The sequence below is a fragment of the Pipistrellus hanaki genome (assembly GCF_964339955.1).
Source record: "Pipistrellus hanaki genome assembly, chromosome: 14".
Lineage (NCBI taxonomy): Eukaryota > Metazoa > Chordata > Mammalia > Chiroptera > Vespertilionidae > Pipistrellus > Pipistrellus hanaki.
In genome coordinates, this window is record NC_140516.1 from 4,626,953 (window position 1) to 4,654,839 (window position 27,887).

General features: G+C 42.8%; 1 protein-coding gene across 7 annotated transcripts; it reads right to left on the bottom strand.

Annotated features, from left to right (window-relative positions):
* Positions 1-1,764: 1,764 nt before the first annotated feature.
* NCOA4 (nuclear receptor coactivator 4) lies at positions 1,765-27,837 on the bottom strand. Of its 7 annotated transcripts, none has more exons than XM_084904729.1 (11): positions 20,738-20,887; positions 19,956-20,280; positions 11,346-11,497; positions 9,764-9,904; positions 9,538-9,626; positions 9,123-9,231; positions 8,263-8,352; positions 7,118-7,261; positions 4,158-5,153; positions 3,616-3,759; positions 1,765-3,264 (listed from the first exon to the last, which is right to left on the bottom strand). In XM_084904729.1, the coding sequence occupies exons 1-11, from the start codon at positions 20,870-20,872 to the stop codon at positions 3,259-3,261; spliced, it is 2,331 nt and encodes a 776-aa protein (XP_084760855.1). In that variant the 5' UTR covers positions 20,873-20,887; the 3' UTR covers positions 1,765-3,258. The 7 variants fall into 7 exon arrangements, with proteins under 7 accessions (XP_084760855.1, XP_084760854.1, XP_084760859.1 ...); XM_084904728.1 differs by having other exon boundaries at positions 7,118-7,264; XM_084904733.1 differs by lacking the exons at positions 19,956-20,280; positions 20,738-20,887 and adding an exon at positions 27,623-27,837.
* Between the last annotated feature and the right edge of the window lie 50 nt (positions 27,838-27,887).

Below are 27,887 nucleotides of genomic sequence, written 5' to 3' on the forward strand. Positions count from 1 at the left end.
GGTGGGTGTTTCCATTTAAAATCATTTTTCTTATTTTAAAGTGAAATTTACTCAGCATTTTTTTCTGCCCCAACTTGGTTAAAACATGTTTTCATGTTTGTATTGAAATGAAGGGTTACTGGCAGTATTAACAGATGGGTTAAGATTTCCGCCAATGCCCAGGACCAAACCAGAGACGGTCAGACCTGCATCACCACCATCTGTCCACCAACCAGATCTGAAATATCATGGCTGACATGTACACATAAGGAACTATTTGATATTGAAATTGGGACTCAAAAGAACTGTTGGTCCAGAAAGGAACTCACTACAGACTGATTGATTTTCCTCTCAGCATAACCATTATGGCTTGTCTCAGTTTAGGTTCTTACAAGGGTATTTCTTGGATCACATGATCTCACACATCTAGAGAAAATAATGAACAACATAACTGATGAACAAAAAACACCCAGAGAGCCGAAACCGGTTTGGCTCAATGGATAGAGCGTCGGCTTGGGGACTGAAAGGTCCCAGATTCGATTCCGGTCAAGGGCATGTACCTTGGTTGCGGGCTTATCCCTAGTAGGGGGTGTGCAAGAGACAGCTGATCAATGACTCTCTCTCATCGATGTTTCTAACTCTCTCTCTCTCTCTCCCTTCCTCTCTGTACAAAATCAATAAATTTAAAATTTAAAAAAAAAAGCCGAAACCGGTTTGGCTCAATGGATAGAGCATCGGCTTGGGAACTGAAAGGTCCCGGGTTCCATTCCGGTCAAGGGCATATACCTTGGTTGCGGGCATATCCCCAGTAGGGGGTGTGCAAGAGGCAGCTGATCGATGACTCTCTCTCATTGATGTTTCTAACTCTCTATCTCCCTTCCTCTCTGTACAAAATCAATAAAATATATATTTTTAAAAAATAATTTAAAAAAATTTAAAAAATAAAAAACACCCAGAGAAAGAGAAGCAGCCATCAGACTCTCAAACCTCAGAGGGAAAGCAGGGGAGTGTGGGAGTAAGGGGAAGAGATCAACCAAAGGACTTGTGTGCATGCATATGGGCCTAGCCAGTGTCCATGGACAACAGGGCGGTGGGGGCATATGTAGGGAGGGGTTTGGTATAGGAATGGGGGGATGAGGACAATTATGTGATACTATAATCAATAAAAAAATAAATAAAACTTATTCACTTGAAGAAAAAAAAAAGATTTCCTCCAATAGAGTTGACACTAACTCTAGATACTTCAGATTAAACATTATGCCATTATAGCATGTGCTAGAACCACCTGGCCAGTGATGATGCTTAATTATGTATATATTAACTCATCCCCTATCTGGGGATAGTTACAAAGAGATGTGACAGATAAGAGTTTTACCTTTTTAAGGAAGCCTTGGGAAAGCGAAAGGAAATAAAGGCAAGTTATTTCTAGTTTCTATATATGAAAATATAAAATTGCACTGCAGATTGTATATATACATAATAAATTCTAAACAACTGGTAGTTAGGACTGGAAAAAGTGGAGCCTTTTTGGATGCATCTAATGAGGGATTTGGCAGAAAGTTTTAGCAGATTGAAAATTAAAAGGAGTGACATGAAAAGTTTGTAGCAACAGACTGAAAATGGAAGTTAGTAGCAGCATACCTGTTCTTGCTAATTTAAGATTCATAAAATACAGATATTTTATTGAATATAAAAATTTTTGTTAGTGTACTACTAATCAAAGTTTATCACATTTACTTGTGATTGAATATTTTGTTACAAGGTACTTTTACAAATACACACAACTCTGGCTGTTAGACTTTTAATGGAGGAGAAGTACAAAATGCATCAATGCAAAAGACTTTTACATACTAATTAGCAAAGTGAATAATGTAAATTTAGGAATACACAGTGTTAAACCTCAAAAATTAGTTTCCTGCAACCTAAGATAATGGAAAGGCTCCTTAAGTTTTTACCCACCACCTTTATTGAAGTTTTAAATGGTGTCTGGAGGAGACAGAATAATACAGGGCTTTTTCCAGCCATGGTTCAAGAATTCCAATGAAGCTATATGGCAAATGATACTGTTAAGACTGAAATTTCCCCAAAAGGACTTTCTAGATGACAACTCTCACAATTTCCAATCAAGTTGAGTTGCTTAATTTAGAAGCCTGGAAAGCAGCTATATCGAAGAATTTATAAACAAAATTCCCATCTCTCTACTACAGAGAAACTTTAAATCATGGGCATGACTTTAAGGATTTTGAGAAAACACCAGTTTTCATAAAGCTTCAATAAACACCCCAAGGCACAAATGTTCAGAACAGCCTGTTCACTGCACTTTTAGAGGTAAAGGTACAAAGTACACTGCTTGCAGTAAGGACATTTAATTTATCCCTAGTTAAAAGCACCAAGTGTCAATGTCAAGCTCAACTTCCATTTACACAGGATATACCAATAACCAACCCTTAGGATAATGAATAGTTCAAGTACTATATTTCCAACATGTTTTGCCTTTTGCTGTCTGATTAATGGGCTCTTTTGCTTGCATTTCTTCAGAATATTTTGAAATAGGATTATCCAGAATACCATTTTAAAGCAATTTAGACCTAAAAGAGCTCACTAGATAATTTAATAACGCTTAAGGAAATAAAGACAAAATTTGCAGTAGCTTAATTTCTTCCAAAAGAAAAATGTAGAATCTGACCTGTGGGCTAAATGTTTTGTAATTAATGTCAAAAATTGCCAAAATGTTGGCACACATTTTGGTTTACAAAAAAAAAACGAGGAAAAAAATCTCTATTCTCAAAATTATTTGTGTGAAAATGCTATATATTACTTAAACAGAAAAATAATGACTTCCACCACTAATGGAAAAAACCCACAGCAAGGGAAGCATCTAAAGAAGGTAACCAAAAGGTTAAGGAAGTTGACTAGCTTTAAGTCAACTTGATCATATAGAACTCTTTCATTTTTAAAACTACAGTTTTAATATACTAGTAACAACACAATCTAAGGAGCCAGGGAGGCTTGTGAAAGAAATATCCACCAAAATACTGTGTGTGTTTCTAGTGTAAGGGTGAATTGTGAGAAGAAACTGAATCACCGCAGCATCAACAGCCTTTTTCTTTTACACAGTAATTCATAAGTGATGACATTTCACTAGTTCAAAATCAAGCAGGAAAGGAACTAAACTGGCTGGTCACCCAGAAACACTATGATTTGGCAAGCTGCAGTCACTCGGCTCATGGAAATGTGATGATATGCAGAAAAGTTGCTTGATTCTAGTACTCCATTCCTTCACATCTGTAAAGAAATGTCCACAGATAAACAATCACTTCACTGTAGCATAAAAACATTTCTCCCCACCTTAAAAGTTCACTTATTTCTCAATAAGCTATTTGAATCCACAAAGGCTCAAAAATTCCTGACTACATCATTACCTTGAAATGCCACTTTCAAGTATGTACTAATTATTTCATAAAGCAAGTTCAAGTGAAATACATGAAATTTTATTATCTCCCTCTCCCTCCACCCCTCATTTGCCTAATGTTCATTCCATTAATATGAATCTGGTTTAATAGGCAAAGTACAAGTTTATATGTAAGAAAACATAAGCTGTAAAATCTAATACGTAGACTATTGGTGTGTACCCACCTGTAGAGGAGTTCGATATAGCCACTTTTCTTTATCAACTTTAAGCTGCATACAGGCAAAGAGATCACAAACTGCTGGGAGGGCATAGTTATGTTCTGGGGGGAAGTTATGTTCCTCTTGCAGGGGTGAATTAAGTAATACTTCCTGCAAGACAAAAAGACGGGTTACTACAAACAGTCTTCCCAATAATACAGTGTCTATAAGGAATAATGTAAATGTTGGGCATTCTCTAATTAGAGCAAAGGTGACAACTGTTTCCCCTGCCCCTGAATTTTCCCCCCAAATAGCAATAAAACAGGTTGGTGTTTTTTGGGTATTTTCCCCCTGAAGGATGGGGATTGTGGACCTGGAAAATGCACAGAAACTTTCATCTGAATAGTCACAAATCCTCCATTCTGTTGCTAACATTGAACCAAAATTAATACTTAAGTAAAATTTAACTTTACATGTTTAAAAATATGGGCCATTTGCAAGATTTGGGATTAAGGAAGTAAAAGCCTGTTAAATATATTTAAAATGGTGCTATTTTGATGTCTGCCCACCTTGGCCTTCTTTCGTAGTAGCCACTTGTCTTCTCCTGAGGATAACTGACTGAGGTTTCCTGTCTTCTTTCCTGGCAAGACCCAGTCAGCTGTATTAAAGGGACACCAGGAAGTGGCCACCGGACTCAACAGCTTTTGCTTGCCAGCTCTGTCTTTGGGATGTCCTTCTTTGCATGAGGGTATGATGAGCCACTCTGATAAGGAACTGTTCCTTATCATTGTGAAGGAATCAGCAATTTTGGAAGGAGCCACTGCCTTTGATATTTTAGCTTGTTCTGCTGCCTCTTTCCTGGAAGGACAGAGCCACATATTCAGGGAATCTGGATGCTTCTCTGATTCAGGTTTTGGTTCCGCAGGCATACCGTTTTTATCCTTTCCTTCCTTCTCCAGCAGCCACTTAGACACAGCTTCCTTCTCACAATTTTCATCACACACACACTCTGCGAAGCTGGTACAGGGCTCATTGGCTTTGCAGACCTCCTCTACTTTATATGGGTCCTGATGGTTCCGGACCAGCCAATCCTCAGTAACCATGCTGGGAGTGGACCAGGGTTTCTTGGCCTCACTGTGTTCATGCAGGCACTTCAGATTGCCCAGGTTTTCAATCTCCACACCTTTGGGCTGGTTGCCCCGACAATTGGTGCAGGAATCGGACTTGACAAGCCAATCATTCACATTGTAGGACTCGTGGAACATCTGAAGCAGGAGCTTAAACTTCTCGCTGATTTCACAGCTGCCATTCCCAGGCTTCTCCAGCTTTGGAGAGTCCTGGTTAGTCAACAGCCAATCAGAAAGATTCATCTCATCTTGATCAAGAAGCTCTGGATCTTCAACCTTTTCAGTATCAATGGAGCACGAGCTGGTGGTAGAACAGTTGTTACCCTTTTCGTAACATGGTTTTTCAGGAACTTCTTGTTGGCTCTTGTGGAGCCAGTTTTCCAAGCCCTTTAGGTTGTCCCAGACATTACTAAAGAGACTGCAGGTTCTGGAGGAAGTCTAAGCAGAAAGTACACAATATTAGTTCACCAGAACAGTATGAGTGCTTTGGGGTTCAATGGTAACAGTTCCATTTGCCTATTTACTACATTGCCTAGTGTTTCTAAATTTAAGTATACAGAGAAAAGGGATTTCTCTGTTGCAATAATAAAATATTTGAGTACATAAAAATATTTTCTGCAATTTAAAAAGCTGAAAAATATTAAAGGCAAACTAAGAGAAAGCACTTGTAGCATAAATAGAAAAGAGAAATTAGTTCTCCATGACATGCCTTTATGAATAAAGACAAAAGTGAGCAAAAGATATACTTATGCAAATCATAGAAAGAGGCTAATAAACAGGAAAAATACTCAATTTCCTTAAACAAAACAAAATTGTTATTTTGTGTCAAATTCACAAAAACACTTATAAGTAACTACTCTTAGAGAATTTTCAGGGAAGCAAATACAATCAATACTCTGCTGGGGAGAATATCAATTTCCTAGAAAGCCAAGTTGATAATATGTATCTAAAACTGTAATCTAAGAATGCCATTTCTAGGAATTTTCTTCTAAGGAACTAACAAAGAATTAGCTCCTGAATGTTTAGAGAAACTTTGTTTATATTCCCCCCCTAAAGAAAACCTGTAGATTAAATTATAGCCAATCAATGAAACATTATAGTCTGTTAAGGATTTTATGGAAGAAATTAAGTGACAGAAATATATTTATGCTCTACCGTGTTTCCCGGAAAATAAGACATCCTCCGAAAATAAGACCTAGCACATGGAAAGATAAGACATCCCCTGAAAATAAGACCTAGCGCAACTTTGGGAGAAAAAATTAATATAAGACACTGTCTTATTTTCGGGGAAACAGGGTATTAGTGAAAAAAAAAAAAAATCTAATAGCCAAAACAGGACTTATAGGATAGTTTTTTTAAATATATGTGTGCATAGAAAAATCCTCTCTAATAAAAAAGAAACATGCAAATTGACCGACCTTCACTATAGCCACAAGCCACGCTCTCCAGCCAATCAGGGAGAGTATGCAAATTAACCCAACCAAGATGGCAGTTTATTTGCATATTTAGGCCAGACTGAAGACAGCATAGAAAAGCCAAGCGCTGCAGAAGGGAGCGAAGCTGTAGAGAAGCAAGCGGAGAAGGCAGGGAAGCAGGCAGGGCAGGGTGAAGGGAGAGAAGTTGGTGGGACGGCAGAGAAGGAAGGGAAGCAGGCAGGGCAGCTGAGACCACAGCAGGAAGCCCTATTGCAGAAATCTTCCTGCAAGAGGCATCTAATCTATATATAAAAGCCTAAGCAACCAGTCAACTGAACGACTTACAACTGGTCGCTATGATGCACACTGACCACCAGGGGCAGCTCCTGCATTGAGCATCTGCCCCCTGGTGGTCAGTGCGTCCCCACAGTGGGAGCTCTGCTCAGTTGACAAATGAGTACCAGATGCCAGGCTCATGGCTGCAGGCTGCAGCAGCACCAGCCTCTCGCACCTCTGTGCGCAGCAGGGCTGGGATGAGCGGAGTGGCCTTCCCCGGGCTCAGGCATCTCCCTGGCCACCTGCTGCTTTGTGCACTACTACAGCCTTCAGAGGATGTCGGACTGCCGGTTTTGGCCCTGCTGCAGAGACTGGGCTGAAGCCAGCAGTCCAACATACCCCAGGAGTCCCGTATTACGAAAAGGCGCAGGCCAGGGTCAAAGATCCCAACTGTGCACAAATCGGTGCATCGGGCCTCCAGTGAAGTATATAAATAAAAATGTTACAGTGGTTGTCTCTGCATGTTGAGATTATTTGTATTTCTTTATATAATTCTTTGTTTACTAACTTTCTATGGAGTAGAGATGTCACTATTGTAATTAGAAGTTATTAAAAATACATGTACATGTACTAAAACTAAAAACTAAACAAAAACATACTAACCCCATCTACTACTACATCTACCTGAGAAACAATAAAGCAGCAACACACCTGATTGTTCTCAGAGATCTGCTTTTGGGTGAGCCAGTCCTGGAGATTGGTGCTGGGTGTGTAAGGAGCTGGATGACCATTGGCCGGTTTGCTTCCAAGGAGCCATTCACTGAGAGGGACAGCTGTGGTACTGGATGCTGACTTCTGCTAATCACGTAAGACAATAAATGTCAACTGCAGTAGAAAGTTCAGGAAAGCAGCAGACCTAACCTCTCTAATCTTGGCTTGCCACTAACTCTTCACAAATTACATGACTTCCCTAAGCCTCCATATTCACAATTATAAATGAAATAGTATGGCTGAGTTCCAGGGTTCTTCTCAACTCACAATGTCTAGAAATTTATATCTGAATTGCCTTTAGAAGTAAATCAAATCTATGAATTTAAAAAAAAAAAGGATACCCAAGCAGAGAGCTAATGACACTTTTTTTGTTTGTTAATCCTTACCCGAGGATATTTTGCCATTGATTTTGAGAGTGAAAGGAAAGGGGGAGAAGCAGAAACATCCTGCATGCACCCCAATCAGGACTGGAGATATGAAGCCTGCAATTGAGGTCCATGCCCGGGACTAGAATCGAACCCTGAACCGCTCACTACACATGCCAATGTTCTATCAGTGACCTAAACTGGCTAGGACTGATGATAATCTCTTATGAACTAACTAGAAGCCGATGCACGAAGATCCGTGCTAGAATGGGCCTTCCTTTCCTGGCTCCTGGCTGCCAGCACCTGCCTTCTCACAATGCCCAGAGGCCCTGAGAGACCGGGGGGTGGAGCACCTGTGTATGCAATTAACCATAATCTGTTGTGTTAATTTACATACTCGCTCTTGATTGGCTGGTGGGCATAGTGGAGTTACGGTCAATTTATTTGTCTATTATTAGGTAATATTGATAACAATAACTTTCTATTTACCCAACACCTATTAAACATCTAAATTTCTACTTGACATTCAGTCTCAAAGGAAGAATTTAATTGCATAAACTAACCCAGCAAAAACAATAAGTGAATCTATTGAAAGTCAGCCCTCGACACAAGGGTTTGTAAAAAAACAAAACAAAAAAAACTATAAGTGATTTACTTAAACCCGAAAAGAAATATTAGCCAAGTAATAACTCAGTTATCAGAAACAAAATTACATTTTACCTGCTCAAGCAATGGAATATATCCTCTTTTCTCCATAAAGGGCCCAATATTAGATGAGCTAGCATGAGTAATCAACTGCTCAGGAATTTGCTATAAAATAAAAGCAAAATAATCATGTTTATTAATGTTAATTTTCATACCAAACAGTGAAATTGTAATTCCTAACTTTCAAAAGTATTAAGCAAAGCATTACCATTTCTATAGAATAGTCTTTACATTAGATTCAATGATCTACAAAGTAATTATCAAATCTGAGAAATCTCTATTTACTACATAACATCATACAAGAAATTTCACCACAATTGGTAATATTACTACTTTTAACAAGACCCAAATGAGACCATGTTTGCTTCTTTATATGAAACACCATTCAAGCCAAAAATTTTATAAGAAATATGTCAAAGGTTTTAATACCAGATGAATTCTTGAGATTATCCATGATTTTTTTTTTTTAATATATTTTATTGATTTTTTACAGAGAGGAAGGGAGAGAGATAGAGAGCTAGAAATGTCGATGAGAGACTAACATCAGCCAGCTGCCTCCTGCACACCCCCTACCGGGGATGTGCCCGCAACCAAGGTACATGCCCTTAACCGGAATCGAACCCGGGACCTTTCAGTACGCAGACCGACGCTCTACCACTGAGCCAAACTGGTTTCGGCTATCCATGAATTAATACTGCACCCAAGAACTACCAGCCTAATGCCCTGTCGTCTTAATCAAAATGTGAAATTTCTGAAGTTCACCAAATTCTATAGAAAGCCAGTATCCAAATAAAAATGTGATATTTTTAGTACCATGTGTGAGACCACAGACCTGAGCAGCACACTGTGAACCATCTGAGATCAGTATTACTCACAATGGTCTTGAGGGACCCAAACGTGGTGATGGCCTGGCGCAGAGCAGTTGTGTCTGCTTCGAAGAATAGGACAGTCGAATCTTCAGGTTTGAGGGTCAAATTGCCCAATCTGGAGAAAAAAATAAATAAAATCTGGCTATTTTTAAGAAATATCAATTTCAACTTCATCTTAAACAAAAGCCAAATTGTGAATTATCTGAAATGATTGTACTTTTCTAAGACTCTCAACCAAAGATAGATCACTTAACAATGCACCAAGTATAATATTAAATATATAAAGCAAGATGATCTTATCACAGGAACAGAGAAGTCAAGTTAAATCCAACAGGTGCAATGAGTTACTAAGGTGACTCTCTTGTTTTAATACACCAAAGTCAAAGTGCCAAAAATCAAAACAAGCAAAGACAGTCTTTACCTCTCCAGGCACACGGACACTTGATTGGCTAGATCTTTGTTTTGGGTGCACTCCAGTTGATGAATAAGACAATTGAACTGGCCCAGTAACTGTAAGAAAAATGAAACCACCTTGCCACAATGATACAAAAAGCACCAAATGTATCCAAGTTAACAAATAGCACTGAGATTAAACTTTTATCTGATTCCACAATACAGGAAAGACTCTCCAGAAACCAGCCACTTACCCAGCAGAGCTGTTGGGTCTGCTGCTGAAGTGTCTCCTCTTTAAGCTGATAGATGAGATCTACCTGTTCATACAACCACACCTCCCGGCTTCGAAGGCATTCCAAGTGACGGCTTATGCAGCTGTGAATCTGGGCTTTGATCTAAGAAATACATACATATTACTATTAGCTTCACTATTGTTATAAAGCCCAAAGAATTATTTCCCACTGAACAGTGAGGTCCTTAAACTTTTGGGAGTCACAAATCCTTTTGCCTATCCAATGACACCTCCCCAGAAAGATGCAGACTAAAATGTGTGCCTATAATTTCTGGGCTTAGTGTCCCCAAAGCCGCAACGACCCATTTTAAGAATTCCAGCCAAAAAAATGTACCTAAGCTCTGAAATCCTCCCACTACTAAGAGGCCAGCTTTATTTTGGGTGTCCTAAAATAATCAAGAGAAAATATAAGGATATGTCAAGTAATAGTGATCCCCCCTCAGTTTTTCATATAATTTGAAAACCTAGTTTTATAAATTTACAAGTGTAATAGGACTATTAACTTAATAGCTAACCTTTATCTCTTTTCTCACCTTACAAATGAACAACCCACTGATGACAGTAGACAAATTTGATAAAGAGATGTGCCACTGTATATCAATAACCAGAGACCACTAGGATAGACAGTTTAAATACAATTGTAAAGTAAATGTTTCTAGAAGCATAAACAGTGATTCAAAGAAGGGTAAATATAAAATCCTAAGGAAAAACATCAAAACAGTTATAAATTATCAATGAGAACACACATTTAAAAAAAAACACCTATTTTAACCCTAGCCAGTTTGGCTGAGTGGATAGAGTGCCAGCCTGCAGACTGAAGGGGCCCAGGTTTGAATCCAGGCACATGCCTGGGTTGTGGGCTCCATCCCCAGTAGGGGGCATGCAAGTGGCAGCCAATCAATGATTCTCTCACCATTGATGATTCTCTCTTTTCTCTCTCTCTCTCTCTCTTCCTTCCTCTCTGAAATCAATAAATATTTATATTTTAAAAACTATTTTAAAACTCTTTTTTCTGTATAATAAAGTACTTCAAAGTCATGTAATACTACTTGGTCTACCCATTCACCAAAAAAATACTATTAAGCCAATGAAACAAACATATTTCATTCTGTCTTACTCTGGCAGTCATTTACAGAACCATGCCATCACCAAAACCATGCAATCAACAAGTTAAAAAGTGGTAGGGGACAGGATCTTGTGCCATCCTTCATGCACCCAGAATACAGATGAACAACATACTGCTCATTCGTTTTCTGGGTGTGTTTGTTTGTTTGTTTGTTTATGGCAGTGCTTGGCACAGAGACAGCAAAGAGGAGCAATCAAAAATGCATGCTGACCTAATTTAATTCTCTTGGTACAAAGTTTTCCCACCTCTTCTAACATCTGCTTCATTTCCCTTTGGAATTAAAGACATCAACATTGCAGACCATGGAGAGCATGGGGTGGAACTTCTTGGTTGGCACTGAGAAGCCAACCTTTGGCCACGCTCTAACCACGCCTGTGCTAAGAGTCCAGACCCAGCAAGAGAAAAGCACACATCATACCTCTCGCAAGTTATCTTTAATTTGCTGTTCAGCCCGGAGAACTCCACCAATAGCAAGCTCCAAGTCCCTCTGTGCATCACGACACCTCAAAAGGGGTTCTCTCTTACTGAAGCCATTCTGGTCCTGTGAAGAACTCATTCTGCTCACTGTTCCTTCAAAGAAAAACAGAACAATGCCAATTGCACCATCATTACAATCAGAAACCACCTTTCAATCTTCCCCGAAATGATCATTCCAACCAGCTCCCAGTTACTACTAACTTCTTAGATTACTTCCAACACAGGACCTGGCACATAGCAAACTGTTTATATACATATACATATACATATACATATACATATACATATACATATACATATACATATACATATACACGTACACGTACACGTACACATGCATATACATATACATATACATAAACATAATACATATACATATTTTTAAAATATATTTTATTGATTTTTTACAGAGAGGAAGGGAGAGGGATAGAGAGCTAGAAACGTCGATGAGAGAGGAACATCGACCAGCTGCCGCCTACACACCTCCTACCGGGGATGTGCCGGCAACCAAGGTATATGCCCTTGACCGGAATTGAACCCGGGACCTTCCAGCCCGCAGGCTGACGTTCTATCCACTGAGCCAAACCGGTTTGGGCACATATACATATTTTTTATTTATTTCAGAGCAGGAGGGAGAGATAGAAACATCAATGATGCTAGAGAATCATTGATAGGCTGCTTCCTGCACAACTCCTACTGGGGATGGAGCCCACAATCCCAGCATGTGCCCTTGACCAGAATCGAACCTGGGATCCTTCGGTCCACACACAGGCTGATGCTCTATCCACTGTGGCTAGGGCCACAGCAAACTCTTAATAAATACTCCCTCCTCTCCATGCCCACCAGTATTGTGTTCCTGTCACAAAATTCTATGCATCTACTTTAGTGACACTTTACAGGTATTTCTGAAAAAAACACACCAATTTTTCTGAGTCAATAAGGCATACAGCCTCCAAAAAGTTCAAAGAATTTTAGAGTGTAGATTTCTATTAATAACATAGATGAAATCAGACAGTTTAAGTCATGTGTTCTTGTTTTGCAGATTTAGATATGAAGAATAAAAGGTCTACAAGGATCCATAATTACAGTACTTTGGGGGAAAAAGCTGCAAATAAAAAAGCTTAAACAGTTTAGAACATTGTATAGATCTGGCAAGTACCTAAATTTTTTGAGGACAGAATTTTAATTTATTCTCTCTGCTTTTTATATATATATTTTTTTAAAAAATTTTTAGCCGAAACCAGTTTGGCTCAGCAGTGGAGCGTCGGTCTGCGGAATGAGGGGTCCTGGGTTCGATTCCGGTCAGGGGCGTGTGCGTTGGTTGCGGGCACATCCCCGGTGGGGGGTGTGCAGGAGGCAGCTGGTCCGTGTTTCTCTCATCGATGTTTCTGGCTCTCTGTCTCTCTCCCTTCCTCTCTGTAAAACGTCAATAAAATATATTTTTAAAAAAAATTTTTTTAGGGACAACTTAGAAATGGCTTCATAGCTAGGAAGGTCTCAAGAATGTAAATCTTAAAAAAAATAATTTCATAGGAGATGTAAAGGAGGTTCTTACATCAGAAATTAATGTAGCAAACTACAGAGAATTCTCTAATAAGCTTAGGTTTACAAGAGATAAGAAATAGAAGTGGAAAGAACAGCACATAACCAATGATATATCAAACTGGGAGAGAAGAGAGTGCAAAATGCATTGAAGCAGAGCTGACAAAGCCACGGGTTTCTATCCTAGATAGAAGTAGAATCACGGGTGTGTTTTGGTTGGTTTTATTTTTAATCCTTACCTGAGGATATTTTTCCATTGATTATTAGGCAGAGTGGAAGAGAGAGGGAAAGACAGAGAAATATGGACTGGATGCCTCCTGAGGAGCCCTGACCAGGGCCTGGGCCAGGGAGGAGCCTGCAACCGAGGTGCATGCATGCCCTTTACCAGAATTGAGCAGGGACCCTTCTGTCCACAGAACAACTATCCACTGAGCCAAAGTGGCTAGGGCCACAGATGGTTTTTAAACCTTAGAAAAGAAAGCAGTGATCACTGTAGCCCAGCATGAATCACTAATCTCTAAGTTACTTCCTTCTTGGATAGTTTTACTAAACTGTCCAATGTAATGTGTAGACCAAGCATGTCAAATTCTCGGAATGTAAGAAACGTTTTAATAAAAATTTCCTATAGGGGATGTGCCCACAACCAAGATACATGCCCTTGACAGGAATCGAACCTGGGATCCTTGAGTCCGCAGGCCAAACCAGTTATGGAATACATAATTATTAATAACAAACTACAACATGCATTAATGACTGATTACTATAATTGTGTTGCATTCATTTCCCTTACGTGCCTTATGCACAGGCACACCATTTCTCACAACTAATGCTAGCAGTGACTACTTTAGCAGCCTACTGCCATGTCATTAGTCTTGGACTCACTTGCTTGGTGTGCGCAACAGGAAATATTTTGCTTTCGGAGAACAAGAAAAATAGGTTTATTTGCATTATGCTTATTTATTTGTGCAGTTATTCAGTGTCTGGTAACTTAATGTTCAAGAAAAAATATTAATTTTATTTAAATATTCTATTATTATGTTAATGATTACTCATTTATTTTAAGCCCTTTGTATTCAGCATGTCTCTTATCGAAATAAACCTACATTTCTATGAAAATAGAAGCTTTTGTGTGGGTTTTTTTTTTTTTGCAGCCCTCATAAACTTATACCTTGTTTATTTGGCCCATGTTAGCCTTTGAGTTTGACATGCTTGTTGTAGACACAACATAACTGGACAATAGTAAGACCTGTGGCAAGGTTGTATGCTATCTTTGTGGACAAAGTGGATATGGGCTAAATAGAAACACAATTAAATTAAATCATAATTATTTTACGCAGTACTCAAAGGATAATGGACTAAAACCAGTCAAGTTTTTAGAGGTATGTACCTGTTTTCCTCAATTGAACTTGAATGGGGAAGAGTACAATTTTCAGGGCGGGTGGGGAGGAATACAAATTTTTAAAAGAATGAAGATTTTTAACTGAAAGTGAGCCAGCCCTACATGAGATTGCAGTGTGCTGGGTCTGAGGGGGAAATGATCTACATACCATGTGACTGATTTCATCGAAAGTATAGTTTTGTCACAGGAACGTTTGTTCCATGTTTACTAGACTATATTTGAAACTTTTCGGAATGAAACACTTTAGAAAGAAGCATTTAGAAAAGGGAAAGAGACCTCAAAACCATGAAAAATTTCTCCGGAAAGGAAGCTGTTTAACCTTGATAAGGGAAGTCTCTACTCAAATATTTGGAAACATGTCAAAGAGAAGAATTACACTTACTACTCAAAATAACCCAAAGTGGGGGGCGGAGTATTAACAGGAGACATTGGAGGCAACATATGAAAGAACTTCCCCACAGTCCTGAGGCAATGGCCTTTGAGAAGCCAGCTTCCAAGGGAACCGCAGCCTACTCAATGCAGCCCCTGACATGGCTGACTGCTCCCCTGAAACAAAGGGCCTAGCTTTAGGGCCAAGTGGCTAGAGGAAAGGGACAAAGTAGTGTGATATAATACTCTGAAATAAAACAGTGAGAGGAAGAAGCCCAACAGGCTTCCTTTTGCCCACTCAGCAAAAGATTCACATTCAGGAACTACAGCCTTCCTAAAAGAAACTGAAAGGGACAGGAAACTTTCCAGCCTCTGGCCTCAATCTGTTTCCCCAGGATTTGACAGGAATCCTTGACATTTTTTCCAACCCTTGAAACATCAAGCTGTACCTACTTTGCCGCCTTCTTTATTCATATTGTAAGCTGCCCTGTTTTAAGTGTAGATATAAGTGTACACTTGGCACATATTGTAGGACTTTGAAAAACCTGCCTTAAGCCCAGTGAGAGAATGTATCACATGATCTCACTCTTATATGCAATCTAAAGAAAATAAACTGGTAAACAAAACAGATCCAGAAATATAGAAATATGGAACAGATGACTATCGGAGGGAAGGTGGGTGTGGGTGGATGAGTGGGAAGCAATTAACCGAAGAATATATGCATAACCAACCCATGACACAGACAACAGGGTGGTGAAGGCTGGGAGTGGGGGCAGGCTAAAAGGGGTGAGTGGGTGGGAAAAAGAGTACAATTATATTACTTTCAACAATAAAAGTAAATTTTAAAAAAAAGAAAAGAAGAAGCCTGCATAACACAAGTGAAATGTGGCCTCAGATCTGCATCACCACAATTGCTTCACTTTGCACTTAGGTTATATGCAAGGCATGTTTAGCCACCTTTCAAATGGATTAACCAAATTTCCCACACTTAGGTCCTCAACATTTATGTGAAATGCCACAATGCCTGGCACAGTGTAAAATTTAATCAATTAAAATTAAATTAAATTATTGTTTCATGATGTCAAAAACCCCGAAGTTCTAGATCATATGGGAGACCAATTCAAATGCATACAGTGCTGACTGTATGTATTACTAGATCCCTAAAGTCTTCTCACTGAATCACAAACACTATACAACTGCCTTCTAAGAGTAGAATATGGCAAAAGTACACAAGTTGGATTTTTCTTTTTATCACTTATGAACAGAAGGTAGGACGAGATTAAAGTTATAAAACTGATTTTTTCCCCCACATACTTATCAAGTTTTCAAATTAAAATGAGTGCTGTTCTTTAAAACAGTCATTTTCTTAGGCCTGGCCGGGTGACTCAGTGGTTGAGGGTCGACCCATGAGCAAGGAGGTCATGGTTCAGATCCTGGTTGGGCCACAGGCCGGGATTTCAGGCTTGATCCCCGTGAGGGACTTGCGGGGTGGGACAATCAAAGATTCTCTATCATCATTGATGTTTCTATCTCTCCCTCTCCCTTCCTCTCTAAAATCAAGAAAAAAAAAAATTTTTTTAAACAGTCATCTTGTTAGAACAGGGCTTTGGAGCCTATTTGTCAGCTAAAAAAAAAAAAAAAAACCTGTTTTTTTTAATATGCTTTTACTGATTTTAGAGAAGGAAAACATCAATCATCTGCCTCCTGCACTCCCTCCTCCTCTATACACACACACACACACACACACACACACACACACGCGCGCGCGCGCGCGCGCACTCAGCATGAGCCTACAACCCAGGCATGTGCTCTGACTGGGAATCAAACCAACTTTTTGGTGCATGGGACGATGCTCATCCTACTGAGCCACACTGGCCAGGGCACCTGTTTCATTTCTTTATGGCCGTCCCAGGATGCTGTCCCTGTGCTGCCCTTGGCCCTGCCACTCCTCCCTATAGGCAGTAGCGTCCACAGCCCAGATCGCAAGATGGGAGCTGTGGAACGCTTGCCCTCTTGCACTGCAGAGAGCAAGCAGCCTCTACACAGATGAACTCAAATCACAATGAGGTGCAGCCTCATTTAGTTTTATGAAATGCCACATCCAAAGAGACTTGTTCGAGGTAACTAGTTCATATAACCATTTTCAACAATTCACCATTTGTAGTGCCAGTGAAGCAAGGGTAAAGGTTAATAGATTACTCTGGGGTCGGACAAACCAGACTTCGAGCTTCATTTGCAAGCTTGAAACCCATGCAGCTACTTAATTTCTCTGGCCTCAATATCCCCTGGGGAAAAAACGGAGAAAATAACAGGCAATGGAGGAATGCGGTAAAGTTAAAGTGAGACATTACCTGCCTGTAAACACTTTAACCCAGCCCCTGCATACCGTGCTTTTAATTCTGCATTTATTGCTATTATGTTTACCTGATCTGTGGGAACCTTAGGAACCTCCACCTTTGGACTATAGAAAGCAGCACTGACAAAAGAACAGGCTTTGAAGCGAGGAGCCCTGACTTATAATCACTTAGCCATTTATTAACTAAGTAAGTTAATAAGCTTATTTAATCTAAACTAAGTATGCACACTTTTGCCTGTTTTCTAACCTATAAAAAGACTGGACCAAATCAGCTCTAATTCTAAAATTCAAATCAATGAAAGACTACTAAAAAAGTCTTTTCATATTCGCCTTTATAATCCAAACAACAGCCCAACCACCACCTTCCAAAGAGGATTGCCTAAAACAGGTATTTTTTGGAGACAGAGTTAAAAGTTTAAGTGCTTTCTAAAATGTCCCTGCCTCTAGGATCTTGTCCTAAGTTTTGGGGGAGGGAAAAGAGGGAGAAACACACATACCCTACAAACAAGAGAGGATTTCCACAAACTATATATACCCTATTTGCACAATGCTTTGCACAAATCTACTTATCAAGTCCGAAGATCAGGGAACCAAAATTGAGCAACTAACCACAAATGAAGCTGAGTCATTATCTTATGGTTTAACCATAAATTTTCCAGTTATGACCCACGTGTAACTGACACAAACCACAATTCGAAGTTGGAAAAAATGTTGCCATCTCTTTAGTACACTACTGTCATTTTATAGATGAAGCCACAAAAGCCCAGGTAGTTTAAATGAGCTATTGGAAGGGTCACAGCCATGAAGGGGAAATATGGTGTGTGTGTTTTTTTAATATATTTTATTGATTTTTTACAGAGAGGAAGGGAGAGGGGATAGAGTTAGAAACATCGATGAGAGAGAATCATCAATCAGCTGCCTCTTGCACAGCCCCTACTGGGATGTGCTCGCAACCAAGGTACATGCCCTTGACCTGAATCGAACTCAGGACCCTTCAGTCCGCAGGCCGACGCTCTATCAACTGAACCAAACTGGTTTCGGTAAAATATGGTTTCTTAAGGCCTAGTCCTAGATTCTCTCTCAGACCAGCTTGTTTTTCCTTTAGTGTATTATTACCCAAAAGTTATTTTTATTTACCAACACTAGAATTTAAAATTAACAATCCAAAAACACATTTCAATTACCATTCAAATAACATCTGGATTACTATTGGAATACTTCCATTAAGATTCTCAGTCCATTTTCATAGCCCTCAATAAATTATGACAATTTTCAGAACCTTCTTCCTTGAATAATGCTAACAAAATAAACAGTACCTTTGCATATCAGAATAATCAAAACACTGCCAAACATCAGTGCCAAGTGTGAAGGCCAGCAGCAAGAGCCCTGGGTTCTGATCCCACATCAGTACCATACCACTCAGAGTTCCGTTTGTCTGCCTGAAGGAAGGCGTGGAAGGGATCACTCCCACTGCAGCCTCCAGCCATTTGTTTCCCCACCTATTCCTCTTCTCAAAAAAAAATGAAAAAGGGCCGACGCCGGTTTGGCTCAGTGGTAGAGCATCGGTCTGTGGACTGAAAGGTCCCAGGTTCGATTCCGGTCAAGGGCATGTACCTTGGTTGCGGGCACATCCCCAGTAGGGGGTGTGCAAGAGGCAGCTGGTCGATGACTCTCTCTCATCGATGTTTCTTTTCTATCCCTCTCTCTTCCTCTCTGTAAAAATCAATAAAATATTTTTTTAAAATGAAAAAGATGTCCACTTTTATTTCCCTGGCATCTGAATCATTGCTAGAAGCCCAACCCCTTAAAACATAATCCACAAGATACCTATTGTTCTATGGATTACTAAATTCAAAAAACTAACTGCCAATTTGATTACCTTTGATGAAGCTATAAACAAGTCTGGGCAAAAGTAGGCTTTTCAGTTTTGAGTACCCAAAAGTTTATTCTTGTACTATTATCTAATAATTACTGTATTACTTATTTGTATTACAACTGTAAACCTACTTTTGCCCACCATGTATTTGACCATAGGTACAAATTTTCAGGGGAAAAAACTATAAAACAGTAATATTCCACATACAATTTTTACCTTGAGACATTTATTTCACACGTTCCTTCAGTGAAAAAAATAAAGTTAAAGGTTATGTTTTATATCACATTCATTAACTCAAGAGTTATATGTATCTTATTTTAGCCCCAATTCATATATATATAAATTTTATAAAATATATATATTTTTTATTTGTACTTTTTTACTGATTTCAGAGAGGAAGGGAGAGGGAACGAGAGATAGAAACATCAATGATGAGAGAGAATCAATGATTGGCTGCCTCCTGCATGGTCCCTACTGGGGAATGAGTCTACAACCTCGGCAAGTGCCCTGACGAGGAATCCAACCATGACCTTCAAGCACTGAGCCAGCTGGCCGGCCCCAGCCCACTTTATTAAGACAAGTTATTTCTGAAATTCAGGATCTGATTCCCAGTAACTTCTTAAAACCACGCAAATATAAGTAAATGCCTTAAACAAAACAATTCCAAGGTTTCTGAACTCAGATTTGTCTACCTATATACAATTATGAGCAATCAACCCCAGCTAGTCAACTTTCGGGAACAGTAACTGAAAACTGACCACAAAATTGGTTTCTACCTTCCAATGCCAAGGCTTATCTAGTTCAAAAGCAACAGTTACACAAGCGACTTGCCAGGTTCCCCAATACTTTCTGGAGAGCCAGTCTCCCTAGGAAACCGCTGGCTCCACGCCGGCGCAGTCACCGCTCAGCACGCAGTGCAGCGCAGCCCGGGGCAAGCCCCCTTCCCCCGCAACCAGGCCGAGGCCACCGGCCACAGGGTCCTGCTGCGGCCCTCAGCCGCCAAACGTACCTGAAGACCAGCGGCCCCCCAGCTGCCCGGAGCTGCCAGAGGAGCCGGAGGCTGCTTTATCCGGACCCGGTGAGGAAGGTCTCCGCCCATGGGTTACACCACGCCCCGCTGGCTGATGGGAGCTTCCAAACAGTGTGGGGAGCATGCTCCGCCCACACAGGCCGCCACTCCGATGGCCGCCTCCTCCCCCGGCCTCCAGGAGGCTACGGCGTGGCTGCAGCGACGCCCGGGCTAGGCACCTCCATCCCTGGCCACTGCTCCGGGCAAAGCCAGCTCCAAGAGCCCCGGCGCCTGGGCTCCCCTCCGGCCTCTCCAGCGCCTGCGTCTGTGGTGGTGAGTTCACAGCTCAGCAGAACAAGGAGGGTGGGCTAGGCAGAAAGCCTGGGTGCCTAGCAAAGGACAATGGTAGGGTGGGACCTGGCCCCAGGGTGACCTTTCCTCCCCTAGCATATCACTGGTCATGCAGTTGGGAGTACTGGCCTTTCCTCCCTAGAGATGACTTCTAGGCCTCAGTTGTACATCAACTCCAGGCCCAGAGAAGCCCCAAAACCAGAGAATCGACACCAAGGCTGAGCTCTGACCAGCTATTAGGTAATGACCCTCTGCCTGGCACCCACCAATCAATCAGCGGAGACCCAGAGCCTGAAAGGACACTCCTATTAAGATCTTACCCTGAGATGGGACCTCCCCTAAAATCTCAACCCTTAAAACCCTTAGAAAGGAAGACCCAGTGCCTCTCCCTCCCTGAGGCAGCTGGCTTCCCACTTCCCCAGACACCTTACCCTTACCTTCCTCACTCTCAAGCTCCAGAGGCCCTTCTTCTTTACCTCTATAACTTGTTTCCTAAACCCGTTTCTTCTACAAATTACTTCTTCTACCTCTTTTCCAAATAAATGTTCTCTTATAGTTTGAGTCATGGCTGAATTATTGCCTAGCCAGGTCCAATGCCTGGTGCGGTTCCACCGCCCACAGCATATCCACCCAACCCTCCATGCGCCAAATTGTCAAGTCATCTATGACTTAAGGATTTTGCTGCTAATCACTACAGACAAACAACAAATTTCAGGGTAAGTCGGAGGCTTGCCGATTTATTATTAGAATGTACCTGGTCAATAGCTTAAGATTGTCTCTGAGATTATAACAGTCAGTTGGGTTAAAAAATAGAATATCTGGGGACTAGCTATGGTTATAGGAAATATTAATAAAAATGCTCTGTTTACCACAATTGCCTTGTGTTGGTTTAAGAAAGGACATTCTAATCTGGCAAGGAGTTGTATGTCTTTGGGACCTGGGAGTCAACCTTCGAATGTGGTCCAGTCTTATTCAAGAACTATTATCACAGAAAGATTAACAGCCTTGTAGCCCAAACAATGGAGTCCCACCCCAGCCCACTGCCTACTTCTCCATGCAATCTTTGTCCTTCCTATATAAGCAGTGGCTTTTGGAGGGCCACACAGCAGACTTTTGTGAATGACCGCTGCTCTCCCATAGTGACAGCAGTATTGGAACAAACACTCATATATGATTCCACCCTGTCTCTGCTTAATTGGCTCAAGTAGTGACAGGCGGTGCGGACCCACTAATTGTCCTGTTACAAGCCCAGCTAGGTGTTCAGCCCCAGCTTGTTTCAGACTCTCAAACATCTCCTCACATCTCTGACACACATGTACCCGTAATTCCTCCCTCGCCACCCCTGCCCACACACACTCCCCCACAAGCCTTCGTCCTGTGCTGCTTTAACACTCATGGATGCTTTATACTTAACAAAAGCTGACTAAGAACCTTCCAGATGCCAAGCACTATTCTAAGTGCTGTGACTACAGAAGTGCTGTGACTACAGTACACAGTCAGCCCAAAAATGAACCTGTTTTGGTACAAAACCTGGCTCCACTTAGATGCTGTATAACCTTAGGCAAGTCACAACCAATATGCCACAGTTTCATCAGGCATCTCTCTCTTTCTCTTTTCCTCCCTTCCTACTTCCCCCACTTCTTCTCTTTCTCAAAGTCAATAAAAACATCCTCCAGTGAAGATATTTTTAAAAAGAAGGGGTACACTAAAGGCCATCATTTTCAACTAAGCATCCCTCAGATTTCAAATGAACAGAATTTGTGGAGGAGCCTGCTTTATCTGAGATGCACAGTTTCTTGGATCCCATTTTAGGCATTCAGTACCAAAAATAACAAGAAAAAAATTCCTTAATTCAAAGTACTTTCACCAGATAAAATTTTGTTAATATACAAGAAAAAAAAAACCTAGACATACCACTGAACGATGAAAAGTTAAAATTTTAAGGTCCTTTGTACTTTCAGTCAATGGCTAGAAAGGAGTAATTTTTCAGTCTATCTACACTAATAAAAGGATAATATGCTAATTAGGCCAGACATCCTTCCGGACGTCCTTCCAGACAAAGCCATGGTGGCAGGGGGCCAAGGCTGAGGCAGTCGGGGGTGACCAGGTCAGCTGGGGAGGGCAGTCAGGGGTGACCAGGTCAGCTGGGGAGGGCAGTCGGGGGTGACCAGGTCAGCTGGGGAGGGCAGTCAGGGGTGACCAGGTCAGCTGGGGAGGGCAGTCGGGGGTGACCAGGATAGCAGGGAAGGGCAGTTAGGGGTGACCAGGTCAGCTGGGGAGGGCAGTTGGGGGTGACCAGGTCAGCTGGGGAGGGCAGTTGGGGGTGACCAGGTCAGCTGGGGAGGGCAGTTAGGGGTGACCAGGTCAGCTGGGGAGGGCAGTCAGGGGTGACCAGGTCAGCTGGGGAGGGCAGTTGGGGGTGACCAGGTCAGCTGGGGAGGGCAGTCGGGGGTGACCAGGTCAGCTGGGGAGGGCAGTTAGGGGTGACCAGGTCAGCTGGGGAGGGCAGTCGGGGGTGACCAGGATAGCAGGGAAGGGCAGTTAGGGGCGACCAGGCAGGCAGGTAGGTTAGTGGTTAGGAGCCAGCGGTCCCAGATTGTGAGAGATGTCCAAAGACCGTTTGGGCCCAAACCAGCCTTTGGACATCCCCTGAGGGGTCCTGGAATGGAGAAGATATAAGCCAGGCCGAGGGTGTTCCCCCCACCCCCTGTGCACAAATTTTGTGCACTGAGCCTCTATCCTATATAACAGGGGTCCTCAAACTTTTTAAAGTGGGGGCCAGATCATGGTCCCTCAGAGAGCTGGAGGGCCGGACTATATGAACTACTAATTCCTACTGTAACACCTTGGCTGCGCTCACTGCCCAAAAAACCTGGCAGGCCAGATCAGACTCCTCTGCGGGCCGCATGTGGCCCACGGGCCGTAGTTTGAAGACCCCTGTTATATAATAAAAGCCTAATATGCTAAGTGTCCAGTTGTCTGTTCAACCAATAAAAGCATAATATGCTAATGATATGCTAAGTCTGCTCAACCACTCACTATGACATGCACTGACCACCAGGGGAGAGAAGCTCCAACCGGTAGGTTAGCTTACTGCTAGGGTCTGGCTGATCAGGACTGAGGAACATGGGCCTGACACACCCTGGAGCCCTCCTGCAGTCCCTCCCCAGCTGGCCAACTTCCCACATCTCTCCCTGAACCCAATCATGCACCGGTGGGGTTGGCCTGGCCTGCACCTTCTCACAATCTGGGACCTTGCGGGGGGGGGGGGGGGGGGGGGCAGTGTGTGTCAGAGAGCCCGTTTCGGCCAAGCCGAGGGACCTGACTGGTGCACATGCCTCTAGTTAAAATATAACTGATGCTGGTGGGAGTGAAACCAATGCCTGGCTCAGAGTAGCAGCAGCACCACAGCTGCTGAGGGCTTCTCTGGCCAGTGTCTCTCCCTCCTGTCTACAGCATGGAGAAGAAAAAAAAAAAAAAAAAAAAAAAAAAAAAAAAAAAAAAAAAAAAAAAAAAAATATATATATATATATATATATATATATATATATATATATATATATATATATAATATATATTCACTGATGCCAAGAACTTTTATCTCTTTTATGTGCCCTATAAAATGGTCCCAATGTTGACCATCACCTACATAACCAGTGGTTTTTATGCCCTTTCTAAAAGATCCTGACCAAAGCTTCACTAAATGCTCCAACTCTCCCTTATTTGAAATCCCACAGAATTAACAATTACTGAGTCAGTGTCTATTCTGTCAGCTTATGCCAGCTTTACTGTTACTACAAAAATCTATTATAAAATTTTTGGGTCCTATAAAGGGAAAGTTCATAAAGTTTAGTTCTCTTCTGCTTCAAGATTTGTATGCTGTCTCATTTCCTGGCAGAGCAGCTCATCTAAAGAGAACATTTATATATATAAAAGCCTAAGCGACCCTTAAGACAGAATGACTGGAACGAACAGTTATTATGATGCGAACTGACCACCAGGGGGCAGACATTCAATGCAGGAGCTGCCTCCAGCCTGCAGGCCCAGATTGCTGATGGGGCCTGCCAGCCAACCTCCTGGTCTCTCTCCTCAGCCAGCAGGCCCCAATCACCTGATGGGGCCAAGGCTGGGATGGAGAACTGGCGGGTGGGGGGTGGTGGACACTAGCAGCAAGGAAAGGAGGAGGCAGGGAGACGGGGAACCTGATTGGCCCTGATTGCTGGCCAGGCCTAGGGATCCCACCTGTGCACAAATTTCCAATGGCTTCACACTTGCTTTGGGGATAAAGTACAAATTTCTTATAAAGGCAATACAATTCTCTATTTTCTGGCTTCAGCCTGACTCTCCTGCAGTCAGTGTCCCCAGAGCAGCCCCCACACCATGATCTGGCAGACAGCTTGCTCCATGCACAGTCCAGGCTAGTTAACCCTTCCAGTTCGGCTCTCCTATTCTCTCTGCCAGCAATGTCAGTTGCTTCCTGTCCATTTTTCTGACTGAGCTCAAGTCATAGCCACCTACTAAACCTTTCCTGACCAAGCACTCCAATTCCTCAATTGCTTTGGCCAATAGAGTTAGCTGATGCTTCCTCTGTGCAGATTTACAGCACGATTCCTGTAACACGTTCCCTTTACTGTTACAGTGGATGATGCCTACCTCCTGAGCCTGAGAGCTCTCCAAGAGAAGGGACAATGTCTTATTTGGCTTTGTTTACCCTAATGCTGAACAGATAGCCTGGTATCAATACCTTGGCATTACCAACTCCCTCACATTCTATGTGCGCCCATTGATTTGACAGAAAAAGAATAGTGTCCCTGGAGTTGAGAAATGCTGTGGCCCTAAACTCCACAGAAGCTTAATACATGTTTGCCAAGTGGATGGATGAATAAATGGTAAACAAATGTTTAAATTCAGACCAGCTACAATAAATATGGTATAGTCTACTCTAAGTATAGATAACCAACTTGGTCATCCACTAAAACTTTCATTAGTTCAGGAAGGGTTTTCAGAAGTGGAAATGTTTCTTTTAGTTTGCTTTCAAACAAGAGAAAGCAGACAAGGGTATTGCCACTGAAACCAGGATTCTAGGACAAACACTGAGATAAAGTGTCTTCTGAAGCCAGATCCCTCAAAGCTCAGCTAAACAGATCCCCAAGCACCAGCAGGTTTGTCAGCTAAAGGGGAAACATGACTGTATTTACAGCCAACTCCAGATCTTTTTCTCAGACTGTGCAGTGCCAATCATGCCACTGGCATCACAGAAGTTCTGGAGGCTTTCAGAACTGGGCTGTGCCTTAACTTCAACTTGAAACTTCTTACCATAATTTAGTCAAGGATAAGAAAACATGTTATTTATCTATCATCACAGTAATACTACTATTTTATTCCTGATTTTATATGGTAAACATCTTGTGGTTTTCCTCACATAAGTAAACAAGTGATAAAATATTTTCCTTCCTACCTATGCCAAAATAAAACTCAAAGCTGTATATACCCAAGATTATGTTCTATGAAATCTGTAATTATTCAAGTATTAAAAGACTCAACTTCTTATCTATGACCAAACAAAGAAGCAAAATGTTTTGACCTATTTTGTCAGTTATTCACTCCTTCACTGAACCAAATTGTTCAATTTGGTTAAGATTTTATGTATTCCTTCAACAAATATTTGCTGAGTGGCCTAAACTGACATATCGTGATAGGCAGTGAGGACATAATGAACTTAACATCTAAAGGAGAATTTGTGTAAAACTAAACAGAAAATACTAATTCTATGAAACAAGAGGCAGATTTAAAAGTCCATCAGCAGCAATAAGTGGCTCTACACTTACTCTCTGAGGAAAATTCTTATAAAACACTAGTCAAAAGGCTCTCAGATGGTGGGAAGGATGTGTGTCAAAATATCCTGTGCCATTTTATGAAGCCCTGACACAGGTTCCTGAGACCGTGGCATCTCCTTCCTTCCTTACACCGCTGCCCATGCGACTCCGCTTTTGAAATACCTGTTTGTCCGAAATTAACAATGTAGCTGAAAAGGCTTATTTAGACACAAAATATAGTAAGACTTTAGACTGCTAGGATTTTTCCACAGGGGCCCAAAGAAAAAAGTTCCACAGAAGAGGGGGAAGGAGAAATAAAATATAAGAAATGTTTCCGTGCTAGACTTTACAAACATTACCTCACTTCATTATCTTAACAAATCTGCAAGCTAGCAAACCTTGGCAAGTGCAAACCAAGTGACTTGCCTAAGCCACGAGGTACATGCACCCCGCCCCCACCTCCACGGAAGCATCCGGTCGAGTCTTCTCAGAGGGTCGATGTTCTTTAAAACTCAGAAATGCCACCCTGGGATCGCAATGCTGAAATGAGCCAACTCTGCCTGCCCGCCCACCCTCCCCCGCCGTGCTTCCCGTTACGGGGGGCGTGCAGCCGCGGCGGAGGCTCCGCCGGCAGACCCGCCGGGCCGGGCCTCCGCCCAGGACCGCAGCACCGCCACGTCACGGGCCAGGGGCTGCTGACTACTGTGTCCCCGGCACAGAAAATTAGGGCTGTGTCTGTTTTCCACTGCTATATCCTCAACACCCTGAACATGCAGGCACTGAACACACGACTACTGTGGGATGAAAGCAGTGAGTGAGCAAGCCTCGTTCTGCTCATCTGGAAGGAGATCGCCGAGACCCCCGGGGGCCGCGGGGAGCACCAGCCGTAAGTGATGCTGTGTCGCCACACAAAGGACCGAAAATATAGTCCTCTTCACGTTCCCACCCACCAGGCTGGGAATCCGTGCATCCTGGGCCTCTCCTCCCCCAAGAGACAGCGGCGAAAACGAGCAAAATACACCCCGTGGTCAACGCGAGGGCGGGGCGGGAGCCAGGCTGGCCCCGAGGAGGGGGGCCTGGCGGTCCGGGGGGGGGCAGGGGGAGGGGGCCGGGAGGGCAGGGGGTAGGGGGCCGGGCGGGCAGCGAGGGCAGGGGTAAGGGGGGGAGGGGGCCGGGCGGGCAGGGGGAGGGGGCCGGGCGGGCAGCGAGGGCAGGGGTAAGGGGGGGAGGGGGCCGGGCGGGCAGCGAGGGCAGGAGGGAAGAGGGGAGGGGGCCGGGCGGGCAGCGAGGGCAGGGGGGAAGGGGGCAGGGGGGAAGGGGGCAGGGGGGAAAGGGGTAGAGGGGAAGGGGATAGGAGAGAAGGGGGAGGGGCAGGAGGCCGGGGAGAGGCGCCGGGCCGGCGTGTCGCGGGCGGGGAGAAGCGGCAGGCCCGGCGGCGTGTGGAGGAAGAGCCGGGCCCTCGGGAGAAGGGCCCCCGCCTCCCCACACTCCGGCTCTTACCGGCCACAAACGCCACTCCGGACGCTCGGCGGGGACCTTCGATGCAGAGACCCCACCTGACACAGGCTGAGGGCCGAAAGGCAGCCTTCTCGCGATAACTCAACCTTCCTCTCACGTCTCTCGCCGCACATCTGACAGTCTCGCGAGAGCTCCGCTCGGGTCAGCCCCCAGCCCTCGCCCGCCCTCCAGAGGGCGCAGAGCGCAGGCGCACTCCTGCCCGCTCGGGGTCACAGCCCTGGCCCTCCCGGAATAAATCACCCAATGG